Source organism: Lutra lutra, chromosome 3 (genome assembly GCF_902655055.1).
Source record: "Lutra lutra chromosome 3, mLutLut1.2, whole genome shotgun sequence".
In the NCBI taxonomy this organism is placed as follows: domain Eukaryota; kingdom Metazoa; phylum Chordata; class Mammalia; order Carnivora; family Mustelidae; genus Lutra; species Lutra lutra.
The window spans coordinates 147498320-147517916 of record NC_062280.1 but is presented as its reverse complement, the minus strand read 5'-3'; the positions used below and the strand labels follow the sequence as shown (position 1 = coordinate 147517916).

Genomic DNA, 19597 nt, shown 5'->3' with positions numbered 1-19597 from the left:
TCTAATGCATGTGCACATATAAAATATATTACCCTAATCACAGTAGTAACTCCTCAATTTTCAGGTGTCTTGGGAAAGAATTTAAAAGTTTATAATGCCTTAAATAAAAGATGTGTCAACACCTCATTTGGCATCATCTGAATTGGAACTTAGCAAATTAGAAAAATAATTAAACATTAGTTTCACTGCAGAGTTAATTACCATAATGTAAGAAGAGATTTATCCAGAAAGGCAAAGCAGTGATCTTACCTGAATGTTGTCATAGAACAGAACATCAGGCACTTTCATTTTCTCGTGGGCATTATAGATCGGTGCACTAACAGCCCCAATCCTCAGAGATCCAGATGCTATTTCACCTAAACATTTCATACAGGATAGAGAATTACTCGTAGTTCTGTACTCAGAGAAGCCAAGTCCAATGTGAACATAAAGCAACACAGCATCTTTAATTTAATATCTCATTAAGGAATTTCAATTTAACATCTAAAAGAAGTAAGGTTGAGGGACGCCTGGGTGGCTCAGTTGGTTAAGCAGCTGCCTTCGGCTCAGGTCATGATCCCAGCGTCCTGGGATCGAGTCCCGCACCAGACTCCTTGCTCAGCAGGGAGCCTGCTTCTCCCTCTGCCTCTGCTGCCACTCTGCCTGCCTGTGCTCTCTCTCTCTCTCTTTCTCTCTCTGACAAATAAATAATAAATAAATAAAATCTTTAAAAAAAATAAAAGAAGTAAGGTTGAACGTGGAAATAAAACATCATAGCTCTACATAAAATGCTTAAAATGTTCCAAAAGATAAATTCTATATAAAATATTGCATGTTAGCAAACAGCATAGAGATAAAATTAAAGAACCACTCCCCACCCAAAACTCCATCAAGCCACCTTCCTAAACTTGTTTTGTCAGAGACTTTAACACATAAAACAAACCAAATATATATTCAGGAGCTCTGAAATACTCTGAATATCATTTTTGGGGATCCACCCATTGAAAAACTCCAAGCGAGAACTCCCTAGAATTCTAGTTAAAAATACTGATTAATCAACCCCCCGCACAGACCTCTGAAATTACTATTTCCAGGGATGGTCGAGGAGATCTGTATTTTCAAATAAGCATGCCAGGTGCTATACAGTTATTCCATCATGATTACTATTGTATTATCTCCTATTTGCTTTAAATAGTTGATCTAGAACAGAATATGAGCTCCTTACAGCCAGCAAACCCAATAGTAATAAATTTGAAGTCAGGGAATACATCTCATACACATTATCTCCATGGTTAATAATTGTAACATTAATGGTGGTAGTTGTTACAGTAGTACTGATGATCACAACAGAAGCTATTATTTATTGAGGACCTTCTATGGGCCAGATCTCAAACCAGAAGCTTCGTTGTTTTTTCATATAATTTCATGTAATTCTCTTAACAATGAAACAAGACCTATGAGGAAGCTAAGGACATAAATTAAGTAATTTGCTTAAAACCACCATGGGCAGAACTAAAAACAGAACTTAGTATAGTCTAATGTTCTTTCTGCCAAGTGGGGTATATTTAATCCTTTGACTCCAAATAACACTCCATCCTGTGGAAATACCCAAGCAAGCAGAGAGATTATCACAATGCCTTAAACAACTGACCCATCCACCACCCCTGTACCTCTCCACCCTTTTAAGAAAACTACCCTTTTGTATTAAAACATTTTGAAACACAAGTGGAGAAGAGCAACGCTTGTGTTCTGCAATGCCATGAACGATTTTGAGCTAAAAATAATTAAACTGTCACCCTGTTTAATCAGTGCTGAGTGCTACACATTTGCCAAAGCACAGGAGACCTCTCTCTCCAATAGATCCTTTGCCATTTCCCTTTTTATTTACAAGTTCTACAGAGAAGAAAACCTATAAGCTGTCACACGGAGAATCTACTGTTTATTTACTACTGGCAGGGGCTCTGAAACAGACCCAATATAAAACTGCACAGACAAAGACCAGGACTGTGGCAGGGACTTCACTATATGCTTGTATGTTAAGATGACAAACGTAATTTCAGATTCAAGTAGCATCTGATATCATCTGTGGTTTATGGAACACATCTGTTCAGTAGATTTAGGGCTTCAGGACAATTTAATTCACTCATCTAATGTTTATTGTCAAAACTTCAAGCTTGAAAAGAGAAATGCCGTCAGAGGATGGTGATGCTTGAACTTCCCTGGGAGAAACCGGCTACCTGTCTCCTAAGAAATCTCATAGGATGGCATTATTTTAGTCCATCTGTCAAGGTCCTTAGTCCAGTAGTTCAAAACCTAATTTTGTCACGTCTATTGACCATAAATGTGACTCTCAGGAGAATATTAAAGACATATATTCTGATCTATATGTAAATTCTGCTATAGAAACAAGAATTGAAAATACTACAGTGTAATAATGAAAGCAACAACTTTCATATGGACCCCATAATACACTTGTGGCCATATCAGCATATTATTTGGAGGCAGAACTACACAGAAAGCCAAATCCTCATCAGAAGGTTATTTGGTGAACCTTGTTCTTGAAGAAGGAGAGTGCATTAAATGAATCCTCCTCAAGAAGATGACATTAAAGATAAATGGAACCAAATGAGTCAACAGTCTTTAGGTTCCTTATTCCTTACACAAGGCTTAGATGGGAACTGCTGACACTGGCCCGTTACCAAGACTGAACAGTCTATAGTCAGAATAATTCAGTCCATCGTTGGATATGTGTTAAGAGATTCAGTCAAGTAACTATACGAGTCAACAGATCCCAGAGTGACTCTGTCTCTTCGCGCTGGCTCTGTATTATCTGTACCCAGATCCATCAGTAGGTGGAGTTTTTAATTTTACTCTGAAAAAGTCATCTCATTTCTTTAACACAAATTCCTGTCTCAGTGTAGCCCCAACTATTAAAAACAGCTACTACAAAGACAGCCACAATAAGTCCTCATTAGAGAGGGGTCCCACGTTGGATTTTTGATAGAACAGGTATTAATCTCAAACAGTAGAGAACCTATTGTTGGGCTCTAATTGAAAAATAGGGAACTGCTATAGAAGAGCTAAACCTTCCCCAAATTCAAAATACTTATGGTTATCCATAAGAAAAGTACCACAAAAGACAATATGAGTGGAAATGGGAGAGTAAGAAGGCATGAAGTGGTACTCTAAATATTATTGTAGTTTACATGAACCCAGAACAGTTTCCTGAACATATCCCACAGGACTAGTGGCTCTCAAAATGTAAATGTTATGTAAAGGAAGGAGCAGTCTAGATCCTATGGTGAAATATATTTGGGGGGAAAAAAAGGTAAAACCAAATCATGGTGGTTTCTTTACAGCAGGGATTCTCAGAGCCGTGAATATGTTTGTATCAACTGCGACTCTTTGAAGAACAATCTGTATCTGGTATGCACTGAAATAAAGAAAATATTCTTTTTTAAAAAGTTTTTATTTATTTGAGAGAGAGCATGTGCACATGCATAAGCAGGGGGCAGGGGTAGTGGAAGAGGGGAAGCAGACTCCCCACTAAGTAGGGATGATCCCAGGACCCAGAGATCATGACCTGAGCTGACGGCAGATGGTTAACCAACTGAGCCACCCAGGTGCTCTGAAATAAAGGAAATATTCTAAGATTTAAATGGTAAATGGGTTTCAATTTAAAAATAAATAAAGATTGATTTCTTCAACCTAGTACATAAAACAAAGTAGATGAAAAACAAAACCATTTTTTATTTAAGTTAAAATGATACAAATGTTTGATAATTATTATTTCACTTAAAAAAGAAACAAGTCAAATACTTACATTTGTAATCCTCCAGTTCTGGTTCCTGATGATTATCAGTACTTATTTCTATCGTAGCATCTGCCAAGTTTTTTTCTAACGCTGACCTTGCAAGGCTTGGTAAGAACCTGGTGGGGCAGGAAGGACAGAATGATAAAGTCAAAGCTTTCTGTGGTTCCTAAAGAGCTTCTGGCATGTGCACACACAAACTCTCTCTTTCTCTTCTTCTTCCTCTCTCTCTACCTCAAGATAACCAATTAAGGAAGCTTAGTCTTGAGCTGTGAAATCTAAATAGTAAAAAATTTTGCAATAAATATAAACTTCAATATATAAACTGCAATAAATATAAACTTCAAGTACCTGTGAAGAAGAGTATCTTCTTAGCAGTATTCATGTATATACAACATCTTACAGGACAAGACTTAAAATGATTTTCTTTTCAAAATGGATTTAGTAGACCTCATAAATCTTGTTTAATTATTTAACTGGATTATCAAATTTTCTTAAATAGATAAAACAACATTTGAACTGGCTCCAACTTGGCAATCACAAATTCAAATTAGTGGAAGTGGACTAATGAGCTTTACTTCTTAACACAAATTATTCAATTTAGGATTATACAGCCTGTCTATTCTATATGTATGTTGTCAAAGCAAGAATCTGGTGAGTGACAGAGGCATTCTTCATCTACAAATAGATAGTATGAACATCATGGGCTTATAAGATCATGAAAATGGAGTTTCCCACCCACACAAATAAAACTGTATCTGGAACTTATGATCCCAAGGGAGCTTGCAGAAATAATTTTTAACCTATTACCTGTGCTGTACTACCATAAACTAACCACTACGTACCACGATATCCCAAGAAAACATACTAAGAACATCACACTTCTAACTTAGGTTTTCCATAGTTCAAAATCCTTTGTAGTGGTTCCCACGGCCCTGAGTATAAGTCTAATAAAAGAAATGCCGGTGTGAGTGAGAAGGCAAAAGAATGCGTGTGTGAAGAACTGATAGATTTCCTGTCTGTGTGACAGAATCGACATAGCTGACCCTATCTCCTAGCTGCCTCCTCGTTCTGGTTCCAGACTATGATGGGAGGATTTCTATCACTCTGGGTCAGTAGCTCATCAGTACAGCATCGAGTAAGACTTACTAATGTTCATCTCTGGCCCCTCGTCAGATTGTTGCCTTGTTTAAAACCAAGGCCTTACTTTATCTCTCAGACCCATTAAATAGGCTTTAATCTTGTTTCCTGAGCCCTTGTCTTGGCACTTCGCCCACCTGACCTGCCTCTCCCCACTAGACCATAAACTTGAGTCTGGTCTGGTGACATTAGGCTCTGCAGCTGTATCTGTTACTTCCTGTCAAACTACCTTGAGTGACAATTACACATTCAAGCTTGGACTGTGTGCTAGTCCCAGAAACCCCTTACATCCATATAGTCTGCTCTCAACATACCCTCACTTGTCCCCACACTGGAACATTTCTAGATTGCCCTCCAAAGCCCATAGAGAACAGCAAAAAAGGCACGTATGCCTCTCTTCCAACGTCAGTGACATACATTGCTTGGCAATATGATACTCTTTCCTACTGACATTGAACATGTTTCAGAGTTATTTTCAATCTCACACCCAGACAGCACTACCAAATAATCAGAGGCAGTATGGAAGTTGAAGTATGTTTACCTCTAGAATTTACATTTTAAAAGATACTGACTCACCCCACAAATGACAAGGAAGTATGTCAGGTAATATGGGGTCAACCTTTATTTTTCTAGCTTTCCATTTTTTCTAGTTAATGGCTTCTTTTTCCATTGCTCAGTGATATTTTCTACTTGCTTTTTCCTCCCCTTGTGGCCTTTTGTAAAATAAGTGAGTAAATGAGTGAAATATCATTCATCTATCCTACTTTCCTAGAACAAAAGCAAATACATATCCTACTGTAAAGTTTTCAAGGGTATTTATCATCATGAGCATCACAGTGCCTTTTAAAAATCATTATCATCATTATATTCATTTACTACAGCAAAAAAATACAATCAGAAGGGCTCCAGTCTCTATGATCTTGGCTGTAACAAAAAAACTATAGAATGATTCAACTACATTATGGGAAACACAAGAACAGAAGTAGTTCCCTGAGGCTAACTCAGGCTAACTATGTCATTGTCAGAGAAGTGAGAAGTATGAAATTATAGCTGATTAATGTTTTAAATCTCATTTCCCTGCATCTTTTCAAATATTTTTAGTCATCTGAATTAACTTCTTTGCATGCCTACTCATCCTCTGCCCATTTAGGGTTGATTCTTTCATCTCAATAATTTGAATACTTTATAGTCCTTGAATACTAATCCTTTTGTGATTCCAAATCTTATCAAACATCTCTTAGTCTGTGGCTTACAATTTGTAGAGTGGCTTACAGCATTTCTGTCATATATCTGGATTTTACTTTTTTGTATGGCATAAAATGGATATTTTTAATTTTTAATAACTTATTGACAAGTCCATCCATTCCCACACTGATTTATATAATGTTACTTTAAAAAAAATTTTTTTTATTTGTAATGTTACTTTTGATATATGCTAACTTCCTACAGATGTGTGGGCCTGTTTCTGGTCTCTGTAGTCTATTCTAATAGTCTATTTGTCATTCTTTGCACCAATATCGTACTGTAACAATGAATATAGCTTTATGATGGATCCTGATATCAGAAAGAAAAAGTACAACACCTTAATCTTCTTCAAAATTTCCTTTGCTATTATTTCCAGGCCAATTTTGAGATCAGCCTGTCAAATTCTGTATAACCTTAGTAGTATTTGATTAGGTCATAGCTATATAAAATTTGGAGTAAAATAGCTTTACAATACTGAAGCTTCCCTTCCATGAACATGGTATAGCTTCCCTTTTACTTAAGTCCTTTACAGCTTTCAATGAAGATTTGTGCTTTTCTTCATAAAAATATTACATGTAACTTGATTTGCTCTAGGTGCTCAAAGCTTTCTACTATTATTACGAATGTGGTGATTTTAAAAAAATCAGATCTCCTCAATTGACTGTTAGTGGAATATAGAAATGTCACTGATTTGGATTTATAAGTAATCTCACTAAACTCTATTTTTTTAATGACTTTATATGGTTTCTCTTGAATTTTTAATCTAGCCAATCAGATAACTTTGGGCAAATGCACTGGCTGAAAGTATAAAAAGGTGACATTGTTGTTCTGTTCCTAACTCTAAAGGAAATATGAGTATTTTATCATTAAGATGTTTGCTCTAAATTTTTGGTATATACTCCTTATCAGATTGTAGAATTATCCCTCTTTTCATGGTTTATTAGGAATATTCCTGGTTTACTAAGAATTTGGTTTGTTTTTAGGTTTGGTTGTTAGATTTTATCAAATCCTTTTTATTCATTTTTTAAAATAATATTTTTTCTAATTTCTAGTTCACTAATAGAGTGAACTAAAAAAATATTAAACTTTCTTCACATTCTTGAAATAATTTAAAATTGCTCATGATTTAAAATATTTCATGGTTTATGATTTTCCTTTCATACATTATTCTTGTCTGGTTCAGGTATCAAAATTATGCTAGACTCAAAGTGAATTGCTGTTTTCACCCTTTATTCTTTGGAAGAGTTTGTAGAATGCTTTGGGTATGACTATTTCATTCTGATATCTAAAATATTATTTCCCCTTAGGCTCCAAAACTGTTTATACTGGTTAGTATTGAATATTTATTCCTATTAACATACATCAATACCCATTCTGACTAAGGGTATTTAGTTACCCTTAGTCAGACTAAGATTCTGACTAAGAAAATACCGGGTAGGTAATTAATCTATCTCTCTGTCTATATTTTTTTTTTTTCAGATCATGACCCTGAAAAATAAGCAACTGAAGTGCTATTTTTCTAATTTTCATTTGGAAGCCTAATATTGTTCTACTTAAAAGAAAGGAAGAACCAATTCCATTATTTCTCATAATTATTAATTAAAAGAAATTACTCTAAAGACACTAGAAAGGAGCTTTATTTTACCTGAATACACCACAGAGAGAACAAATTTAAGTTGCAACACAGGAAGCATACTTTCACTATAAGAAAAATTGTCAGCTAAACTGGAAATTGATAGAGGGCAATTTCAGATTCTCCTAAACTGAGAATAGGTTCTTTTAATTCCTGTTTTTTTAAATCAAGGAATAAATGGACAATAGTCATAACCACCACAAAAATAATTGGCAGATCATATGAAAAGAGTCTAAAAGAAATCTGAGCTTCTTGGGCATTGTTATTAATCCTTATTATTCTTTGTTTTTAAAAAGATTTTTTAATTTATTCATTTGAGAGAGAGAGAGTGAGAGAGATCACAAGCATGAGCACTAGCAGTGGTGGTGGGGGTGCCAAGGGAGAGGGAGAAGCAGACTCCCCACTGAGCAGGAGCCTGATGCAGGGCTCCATCCCAGGACCCTGATTGCAGGGTTCCATCCCAGGACCGTGGGATCATGACCTGAGCTGAAGACAGAGGCTTAACTGACTGAGCCACCCAGATACCTCTGCCGCCTTTATTACCCTTTTAAAATAGTTTCATGCAAGTGTGATTTTGTAAGAAAATTCTATCAGCCAATATTTTATAATAATTTCCCAACAAGTATAAGAAATATTAGTATAGACTGAAAAGATATTAGCTTTGTTAAATTTAGGCAACAGGAGAGTAGGGAGTAGGGTCAAGCATGGAAAGTTCCAATGCCAAATTGGGAGGTGCTCAGTGTAATGCTGAAGAGCACTAGCTCAGAAGACATATAATCCAGAGCTCAAATCCCAAACCCAGTTTTACTTACTTACTACTCTCTAACTTAAGCAAGTGACTTAAATAGTTTTCTCATCTACAAAATCCCTCTTAAATGATATTTTTAAGGGGCACCTGGGTGGCTCAGTCCTTAAGCATCTGCCTTTGGGGCACCTGGGTGGCTCATTTGTTAAGCATCTACCTTTGGCTCATGTCATGGTCCCAGGGTCCTGGGATCGAGTCCTGAATTGGGCTCATTATTCAGTAATGAGCCTGCTTCTCCCTCTCCTGCCTGCTACTCTCCTGGTTTGTGCTCTCTCTGTCAAATAAGTAATATCTTTTAAAAAAAATTGTTGTTATGCCTAAATAGGATAAAATATGTTCTAACAACCAAATATGAGGTTGAAATAGCTACATATTCAGGCAATACTTTCTCCAGATGTGTGGGTACTATTTAATTAAACTTACATTACTCTTTTAGCAAAGACCCAGAAACTTGAATACACTGAGAAAGGAGAACACAGTTACCTGGAAAGGCAGGCTTTAGTAACTGCACTGTGAAGATTTTCATTAGGGTATTGTGACAGCCGACGAGAAATCCGCAACAGCTGTCTGGTAGAAAGTGATGCTGCCAGTGACTGTGCCTATCAAAAGGCAAAGATAGCCTGTTAAGAGTCTTGTTTCAACTTGGCTGAGAGACCCTTTAGATGGGTGTGAGAGCAGAATTCATTATTCCTGAAGGACAAGGCCAAACTTCAAATACATATGTACTGTTAATGAATTACAAATAAAAATAAATGAAAACCAATTTACACTTAAGGCAGCCTTACAGATAGTTTCTTTTTTAAATGTATAAACATGTTTATCAGTGAAATTCAATAAAAGTGTTTTCATTATACTAAGTGCTGTTCGTACATGTTTTTTTGGGTTGGGGGGTGGAGTAGAGGATGAATGAAGGAAAGATGTTACACAATACAGGCCATACCCGACTTATAAATAGCTTTTATGAACCATTAACTAATTATTCTTTTTTCCCCTGCCTACACAAAACTGAACTGTTCAGATAGTCTGAAAATGGTCAGAGCTTTAGGTAAATCTATGGCTTCTAAAATGGAGATAAGGAGGGGCGCCTGGGTGGCTCAGTGGGTTAAAGCCTCTGCTTTTGGCTCAGGTCATGATCCCAGAGTCCTGGGATCAAGCCCCACATCAGGCTCTCTGCTCAGCGGGAAGCCTGCTTCTTCCTCTCTCTCTGCCTGCCTCTCTGCCTACTTGTGATGTCTGTCTGTCAAATAAATAAATAAAACCTTAAAAAAAATAAAATGGAGACAAGGAATTGTGGACAGTTTAGTTTGCTAACCACAGAGGTGTGAGGTTTGTCCTGTGGGTGGCAGCCTGCAGTCTGAAATCCTTCCCTTATACTGCTAGAAGAATTTCACCTTGTTTTCTTATTCTTCAAAAAAATAAGAAATCCCATTAATAGAGCTGCTAGTACAGAACTCAGGATACCTGAGTACCAGTAAATATTTATCGATGTGATTTTGAAGTTATCTTGGTGGGCAGCGTAGTGTAATGACAAAGTTTATCAGCTTTGGAATTAGACAAATCAGTCCCCCATGCATTAGCTTGATGGATTATTCAACATCTTCAAGCCTCAGTTTTCTGATCTTTAAATTGGTGACAAAAACGCCTTTACCTTTAAGGTTGTGATGTGGGTTAGTATCCACAATCTATAGAATTTACCAAACTCAATCCCTAAAAAATAAATAATCCAGTTAAAAAAATGGGCAGAAGACATCAATAGACAGTTTTCCAAAGAAGACATACAGATGGCTAACAGACACATGAAAAAAAGCTCAGTATCAGTCATCACCAAGGAAATACAAACCAAAATCATGGTGAGAAAGCACCCTACACCTGTCAGAACAACTAAAATTAACAACACAGAAAACAACAATTGTTAGTGGGTAGGCAGAGAAAGGGGAACCCTCTTATACTATTGGTGGGAATGCAAACTGGTGCAGCCACTGTGGAAAACAGTATGGAGGTTCCTCAAAAAGTTAAAAGTAGATCTACTCTCCAATCCATCAATTTGAATCCCAATTTGAAGGGATACGTGCACCCCAAAGTTTATAGCATCATTATCAATAATAGCCATATTGTGGAAAGAGCCCAAACATCCACTGACTAATGAATGAATAAAGAAGATATGGGCTGTGTGTATGTGTGTGTGTATGGAATATTACTGAGCCATAGAAAAGAATGAAAGTTTGCCATTTGCAGTGACATGGATGGAGCTAGAGAATATTATGCAAAGTCAGTGAGTCAGAGAAAGACAACATATGATTTCACTCACATGTGGGATGTAAGAAACAAAACAGATGAACATAGGAGGAAAAGAAGAGGCAAACCAGAAAACAGACTCTTAACTATAGAGAACAAACTGAGAGTTGCTGGAGGGGAGGTGGATGAAGGATGGATAAATAGGGGATGGGGATTAAGGAGGGCACTTGTGATGAGCACTGGGCATTGTATGTAAGTGATGAATCACTAAATTCTATACCTGAAACACATTACACTGTATGTTAACAAATAGGAATTAAAATAAAAAACTTGAAACTAAAAAAAAAAGAGAGAAAAGAAAATTGCTCTAAAGCACTTAGCAGAGGTCAGACGCAGGGGTGCTCAACAAATGTCAGCAATTATTGTTAAAAGTCAGCCTCTTCAAAATGAAAAAAAAAAAAATCTAACACAGGAAGGGGATGTGACCTGTATTTTAGTATGAATTTAATGCATCAGATTATTATTGGATTAATTCCCAATTTAGATCAACAGCATTGGGAGACAGCAGTTTTCATTAAAAACCAGAAGAGAGAAGAACTTTCAAAGCAACGAGCCCTTTAGGAGGGCAGAAGAGGCCAGGGTGAAATGTCACGGGAGTGATGGGGGTAGTACAGTGGCCCTGAGCCCCTAAGGGAATGCAGAAGAGGACTCCGTGAAGTTAGCAGAGGGTTTTCGATGGATGGTGGGAGGGTGCCAAGATGCTGGAGAGACACTGCATACTGGCTTGTTTCAGCATTTCAATTAAGGTGATCTCAGTAGGTCCCAAGGAAGAACAAAGGGCAGGGAATCTCTCCTCCTGTGTGTATTTCACAGCTCCATGAGGTGCTGGTGTGCTGTGGTTAGTATTCTACCTCAGCTACAACACAGAATAAATGGTCCTCTGGGGACTAGGTTGGGAGCATGATCACCATTTATGATGTATCCCTTTTTCTATTAAAAAACACATTCTATGTCTCAAAGAACCCATTTATAAGCAAACATGTGGTTCATCCTTGTTTTCAAGAAATTTGCATTCTAGACATGGAGACAATATTTAAATATAAGAAAGCATAAATTGCAATTCAAAATAGCATACAATTTAATGCCAAAATAAGTGAAGCACTTGACAACTGCTAGAGGGGCTTAAAATGAAAATGTTCAAGTGGGCACAAGAAATGCTATGAACGAAGGCATGAGAGCAAAAGGAACAGGAGTAGATGCAGAAATGTGAGGAAACCAGCCCGGCTTTACTAGAGGGTCTTGTTGGCAAACTCGCTCCTAAGAAGCAAAGACCTGGGACTGACCCTTGGAGGAGTTTGGCCTTACTCCTAAAGGCAACAGGACTTTGTCATGTGCAAAGTGGTAATATGAATTTAGAACGATTAATCTGGTGGTAGCAAGCAAAGTAGCTGAAGGACAGAGAGAACTGAGACAGGAAACAGAAAGCTACCGCAATGATCTGTCTATAAAATGATAAGATGCAGTAAGGTTACTGGCAAAAAGGAGTGGAGAGAAGGAATCAACAAACGTTTCAGAGAGTTGGCACCTGATGGATATGAGAAAGAAGGATAAGGTTATTTGAGCCAGTATGATTTAAAGTATCAGAAGCGATGGGGCGCCTGGGTGGCTCAGTGGGTTAAAGCCTATGCCTTCGGCTCAGGTCATGATCCCAGGGTCCTGGGATTGAGCCCCGCATCGGGCTCTCCACTCAGCGGGAAGCCTGCTTCTCTTCCTCTCTCTCTCTGCCTGCCTCTCTGCCTACTTGTAATCTCTGTCTGTCAAATAAATAAAATCTTAAAAAATAATAAAATAAAATAAAATATTTTTTTAAAAAAAGTATCAGAAGCGAAATATGACTCAGCAATTCCCATTCTGAATACGTGGGCCCACAAAAAATTCCTACTTTAATCATGGAAAATGTTTGATAAACCACTCCAACCTGAGGATTGTCATGACAAGAGTCCCAACAAGCCACATAGTAACTTCCTCGTGTAACGTACACTATTCTAGCCTCACCCAAGAAGGACACTGAATACAGCCTTCAGGTTTCATTCCAGTGATCAGTAAGGACGTCTCACGAATTTGAAAAATACCAGCTTTCTCAGTTACAACACCGAAATGCTTTACAATAACACCCAGTGTTAAAAAAAAAAACATAGCAAAGCTTTATGTCAAGCCATGTAAGATGTTGAATAAAGGGTTTGCTTATTTCTGCTCTCATATTACCAATTAAAAATTGAGAATGCACTTTATTAGAAAATCCCTCATGTGTTTAACGTTTATAGCATTAAATTTCTAATTGCAGTTTTATCTTGAAAAAAGAGAGTGTGAGGATATGAGCACATTTCCCTTAGTTACCATGGTTATGGAGTTTAAGAGCACACCTCAAAGGTTTTTTGTATTAGCATGATGAGTTATAGTAATTCAGCTTAAAAATATGAAGGATCTGATTGGAAATTTTCTTCAATAAATTTTCACTTTTTCCTCTTCAAGAATTATTCCTTTTATGAAAATATACTGTTCTCAGGGAGAGAAAACTCTAGGGACAATGCACTAATAAATTAGCAATTATTTAATCACTTTATTCATTCATCCACTAAACACTAGTTATGTGTCTCTTATGGACCTGGCACCAGGTTGGAAAATGAGAAAGAAGAATAAATCACACTGTGTTCAGGGAGTTCAAGTACTAATTGAGGAGATGAAAATAAACCCGTGCTACGGCTACCACAGGTCGGCAACAGAGTCCTAAGTCAAGTGTTAGGAGAGCACGCTGGAGAGAGAGGTTACTTCTGTCTGAGTGGCTGAGACAGACCTGACAGCGGACAGGGAGAAAGTGCTTTCTGGTGTCCCTGGCAACGGAGGCATCTGGGTATATGCCAGGCTTGGCAAGCAGGAAGAAGGGAAGTGCAGGAGGGCTGAGAAGCTGTAGGAAGGGAAGCTAGAAAGGCAGCATGCAGTGTGATGGAACTGGGTGGGCATGCTTATTCAGCAGGCTGTCCTTCATCCCTTAACAGTTTAATGAGGGGGGAGGACTTAGGAACTGGATCTGGGAAAGGCAACTCCAGAGATACTATGGCTGAGCCATTCATTAATTTACTTAACAGACACTTGTTGACCAGCTACTACACAGCAGGCGAAATTCCAGATGCTGTGGATACAGCAGGGACCAAACAAAACCCCTGCTTTCTTGGAACTTAAATTTGAGTGAGGGGAAATAGGCAATTAAAAAAAGTGAGTAAAGCATATATTACGTCAAAGGGTAATAAGCCTTATGAAGAACCTTCAAGGGAAAGAGAGAGAGGAATGAAATGGGGGGCAGAAAGGTGATTTTAAATGGAGTACATCAGGCAGGCCTCGATGAAAAGGTGACATCGGAGCAAATTCAAACCTGTAGTTATCTGGGAAAGAACAATCTATGCAGAGGAAATACTGAGTGCCAAGGGCCCTGAGGCAGACACGGGTGGGTTCAAGGAACAAGAGAGAGAATGGTGTAGCTGAGAAAGAACAAGTAACGGACAAACTGGAGATGAAGTTATCAATCCCGGGGGCTATCAATAAGGGTCCTGTGAAAACTGGAAAATGGTCCCCTCCCCAAAGATATCCACATCCTAATCCTTGGAACGTGCGAGTTTTACCTCATATGGCAAAGTTAACTTTGCAGACCACATTAAATTAAAAGTTTTGAGATGAAGAAATTGTCCTGTTTTATCTGGGTGGCCCCTAAATGTAATTGCATGTACCCTTGTAAAAGGGAGGCAGACAGAGGTCTGAACAGACACATCGGAGGGAAGGTGAACTGAAGATGGAGGCAGAGATTAAGATCATGAGGCCCCAAGTCAAGGAATGCTGACCGCCACTGGGACCTGGAAAACGTAAGGGACAGATTCTCCCCTTGAGTCCCTGAGGGAGTGCTGTTGATACCTCGACTTTAACTCAGTATTACACATTCCAAACTTTTGGCACCTAGAATGGCGAGAAAATAAATTTCTGTTGCTATAAACCAGCAGTTTATGGTAATTTGTTATAACAGGCCCAGGAAAGTAATCGAGGGCCACATGAGGAATGAACTGTTGGTGGTGACAGCAGTCAAAAGGAAAGGGCAGTATTTCAGGAGAAAGATTATGAAACCAAATACTAGGACAATTACCGGCAATAGGTAAGAGAATGGATGAGACATCATGATGCTAAACTGATAAGATCTGCTATCAGGTTAAGTGGAGATCACGGGAAAGCAAGGAGACAGATTATTAACACAGCCAGAAAATTAAATAAGAAATACAAATAGATTTAAAGGCGGAAAGACAAGGTATGTTGGATTTATATTGATCTCAGAATATCTAGTTGGGAAGTGAAAAAAAACTACCACTTATTAAGCAGCTACTAAGAAAGAGATTCTTCACACACATTTTCATGTTTAAACATCACAACCTCCTTATGAAGTATATGGCACTTGTATTTTAGAGATGAGAACACTGAGATTCACAGTTGGTGACAGCCCTTGATCCTTCCAACAGATGCAGTGGTTTCCAACTTTTTAAACATCAAGTCCCTCTTTTTTATTCCCCATGTGCCCTGTGTTTTAAAAGACTTTGCTTATCAAACTGTACTTGTTAAAGAAGAATTAGTTCTTCATCTCTTGCTATCCAAATGCACATATAATCACAAACCATGCTTTAGATGACATGATATAACCAGGCTTCAGTATTAAAATTCCAGCCCAAAGCAAATAACATTTCCTTAGTCCTTTTATTCCTTTGTGCACAAATACATAATTTGCATTGGTCTATTTAAAATATTAATTATTGCTTAAAAACCTCAGATTGAAAACCTTTTCATTTCATCCCAATAGGGTATGAATTATATTGAGTGTATTGGATTTTTGACAGCAGGGGGAAATTTTGGTTATAGTGCAAAAGCGTTTTCAACTGTGAATGCTAAAATAATAGGCAAAAAATTTTCAAAGGGGTGGAGGGGCAGGATATGCCACCCCAAAATATGCCATTTTGACGTATTTGTTAGTTTCAATTAATGTTACATAAGAAACAGCTATTAAAAGAAGGGCATTCTAACCCTCCTCTGCCCCCCAAAAGCAGGAAATAAATCTGCCCTATGAAAGGAACCCTTTCTGTCCCAGGCAGGTAGGAGGCATCCTTATCACCAGCAGTAAGGAACACAGGGCCAAGATGGCAATATAAACAAACTTTGTTACCTTGTCACTAATTTACTACCTCAAGGCCAAACTTCCTGGTCTTGCCAATTCTTTACAAACTTCTTGTCTTTCTAAAGTATAAAAGCTGTCTGCTTTGATAACTGCTATAAGTCTAATATTTTTATGGGGCCCTGTACATATGGAATTAAATTGGGTTTTCTCCTATAGGTTTGTCTCATGTGAATGTAATCATTAGGCCAGCCAAAGAATATAAAAGAAAAGAAGGGAAATGTTTTCTACCCTTACACCATCCCAGAAAGGAAACACAATTACAAACATAGAATCGATGAGAAAAGAGAAGCTAGAAGCTAAAGAGAAAGAGGTCACCGTTAACAGAAGAGGTCACACTTGAAGCCATAAGACTAGATGAGATTGCTCAGCACAGGAGATCGGGGGCCAGAACTGAACCCCTAGGATCACCAAGCTCTAAAGCTAGTTTTCTCCTACGAGACCAACCATGAGTAGCTGAAGTCAGTGTTCAAACCACTGAAAGGGTAAAATATATGCACAGGGCAAAGCACAGCATAAGAGATGAAAATACCAGTTTGAAAAATAGATTTTAAAGCATTAAACTCTGAGAACATAAAGCAGCAGCATGTCAACAACAAAAAATCCTATGGGAAAAAGCCCAGACTTACCGTGGGATCCTGTGTCTCTCTGAGTTTGTGTGTAAATGTTAACAATCTGTCCAAAGCTTCCTGAGGTATATTTGGGACCTATGTTATGAGAGAATTGAGAAAAGACAGAAAGACTAAGCGGGGATATCTGATCAATCAACCAGAAATTCTGGCTACCTGGCAAACAATATTAGAATTATATTTTTAAGAAAGTCCTGGTGTGGGGCACCTGGGTGGCTCAGTGGTTAAGTGTCTGCCTTTGGCTCAGGTCATGATCCCAGGGTCCTGGGATCAAGCCCCACATCACGCTTCCTGCTTGGTGGGAAGCCTGCTTCTCCCCCTCCCACTGTTCCTGTTTGTGTTCGCTCTCTCACTGTCTCTCAGTCAAACAAATAAATAAAATCTTTCTTTTAAAGATTTTATTTATTTGACAGAGAGAGGGATGACAAGTAGGCAGAGAGGCAGGCAGAGAGGGGGGGCGGGAAGCAGGCTCCCCACTGAGCAGAGAGCCCGATGCAGGGCTCGATCCCAGGACCCTGAGATCATGACCTGAGCTGAGGGCAGAGGCTTAACCCACTGAGCCACCCAGGTGCCCCTAAATAAAATCTTTAAAAAAAAAAAAGTCCCTGGTAATGGGCAACATGTTCAACTTCTGGATAAATCTGCCTATTCATTTTCCCAGGAAACACTTCTGCCTCTTCTTTCTCTTTAACAATCAGGTAGTTGAAACCAAGCCACTCTTCATTTATAATTCCATCACCAGGATAAAACTGAAAGGAGCCTCTAACTCAATTAAAAACTGGCATAAAGTGTACCCATAAAAAAACTTTTTATAATTATTTCCCTGTTTGTTAGCTTTGGCAAGATTTTCTAAACTCTAATTTAGGCATTTTTCTTACTAAAACCAAACTCCTTCCTTCACTTAGTAGTAATCTTTTATCTACCAAGTGACATAGGTATTCTGCAACAAAGAATGGATGCCCATGCTGTTCATTTTTTCAAGGACTTTTAAACCACATACCTAACGGAATAATCAGTTTATCAATGAATTCTGGAGAACAGTTGCCTAACTAACACAGGCTGGTTGCTTGAACTGTGACAACTTTAATCTAATTAAATATTTAACTGAATTAAATTATGAGAAATTAAGCTGAAACAATGACATGTTTTATAATTTTAATTTAAAAAGGTCAGAGAGATATCAGAACAATGACTGGTATAATGTAACCACTTCAGAAGGAAACTGCTCAGGGTTTCTTTGGTCATACAAGTGACAGGCACTTGAAAATTCTACCTTCTTTTCAGTACATATTTTATCTTATTCGTTCTTTAAATCCTGTGATAAAAGCATCAGTATTATCCCCAACTTCAGGTGAAGAAACTATGGTTGAGTAATTCACCCAAGATCTGGAAGCTGATAAGGAATGGATCTGGCATTTATTTATTTATTTTTTAAAGATTTTATCTATAGGGGCGCCTGGGTGGCTCAGTGGGTTAAAGCCTCTGCCTTCGGCTCAGGTCATGATCCCAGGGTCCTGGGATGGAGCCCCGCATTGGGCTCTCTGCTCTGCGGGGAGTCTGCTTCCTCCTCTCTCTCTGCCTGCCTCTCTACCTACTTGTGACTTCTGTCAAATAAATAAATAAAATATTTTTAAAAAATTTATTGAATGTGGCTGGTGCTACTTTAAACAATGCAGTTCTAGAACTCCAAAAGTGTGAAGCACTTAAGGCAGACACTGAAATAATGCATTGCGCACACTGCACGCCACCAGATAACTAGTAAGTACAGGATACAATACAGTACTGAGGGGAACAGGGCGACTTCGTATTTTCTAAAATCTAAGGAACTAAAGTATATTTGGCCTCCCTTTATTTTTTTTTTTTAAAGATTTTATTTATTTATTTGACAGAGAGAGATCACAAGTAGATGGAGAGGCAGGCAGAGAGAGAGAGAGAAGGAAGCAGGATCCCTGCCAAGCAGAGAACCCGATGCGGAACTCGATCCCAGGACCCTGAGATCATGACCTGAGCTGAAGGCAGCGGCTTAACCCACTGAGCCACCCAGATGCCCTGGTCTCCCTTTAGAGTAGGAACTTAAAATAGTCATCTCTGGCTGAATAGAGAAGGAAAATGAATCCTAAAACTGCCTCCACATGAGGAAAGTGGAGGAGACGGCTTACATCCACAGTTCTCAAAGTGTGGTCTCTAGATCAGCAGCAAGGGCATCACCTAAGAACTTTAGAAATGCAAATTATCATGTACTGCCCCAGACCTAGTGACTCAGCAACTTGCATTTTAACAGCGATCCAAGCGATTCTGAAAAGTGCTTAAGTGTGAGAACCATTAAATCAGGAAATTTGGGAGTAAATGGGAAGAAGCAGCCAGAAATGTCCACCTCTGCTCTGACAGCTGAACTCAACAGCCTAGAGCTAGCCTTACTCTTACCATTTCCTTTATCACTTGAATTTCTTCACTTCTGACAAGTGGTTTCATATAATGGAAAAAGAACATAGTTAAGAATTCTGGTCCCAGCCACTGCTGTGTTGTGCTTCCAATAACTGGGGGCTCTGCCAAGGCGATGATTCTGAAGGAGGGGTGGACAGGAAAAATGGATCTAAAAGGGAAAAATAATAAAACAAACGAACATAAACTTTCATATTAGAAATTAGGTCATGGTAGCTAAAGCCTAGGTAACAATAAGCCTACTGCTGTTAAGACAGTCAAAGCCATTATCCACAGAATAAAATCAGGATGAAAAAAAATCAGGATGTCCTAGGAACTTACTAAAAAACAGGAAAAAAAAGGTGCCTGGGTGGCTCGGTCAGTTGAGTCCGACTTTTGATTTTACCTCAGGTCATGAGATCGAGTCCCACACTAGACT

General features: G+C 38.3%; 1 protein-coding gene across 6 annotated transcripts in view; it reads right to left on the bottom strand.

The window, feature by feature from the left end:
* The window catches only part of VWA8 (von Willebrand factor A domain containing 8), a 339288-nt gene that overhangs the window by 202576 nt on the left and 117115 nt on the right, over positions 1–19597 (bottom strand). For all 6 annotated transcript variants that reach the window (XM_047720038.1, XM_047720036.1, XM_047720035.1 and 3 more), the window contains 5 exons: positions 19162–19330; positions 16738–16815; positions 9097–9212; positions 3803–3909; positions 250–356 (listed from right to left, as the gene is read on the bottom strand). In XM_047720038.1, the coding sequence (XP_047575994.1) occupies positions 250–356; positions 3803–3909; positions 9097–9212; positions 16738–16815; positions 19162–19330 (577 nt within the window). The remainder of the gene's footprint in view (positions 1–249; positions 357–3802; positions 3910–9096; positions 9213–16737; positions 16816–19161; positions 19331–19597) is intronic.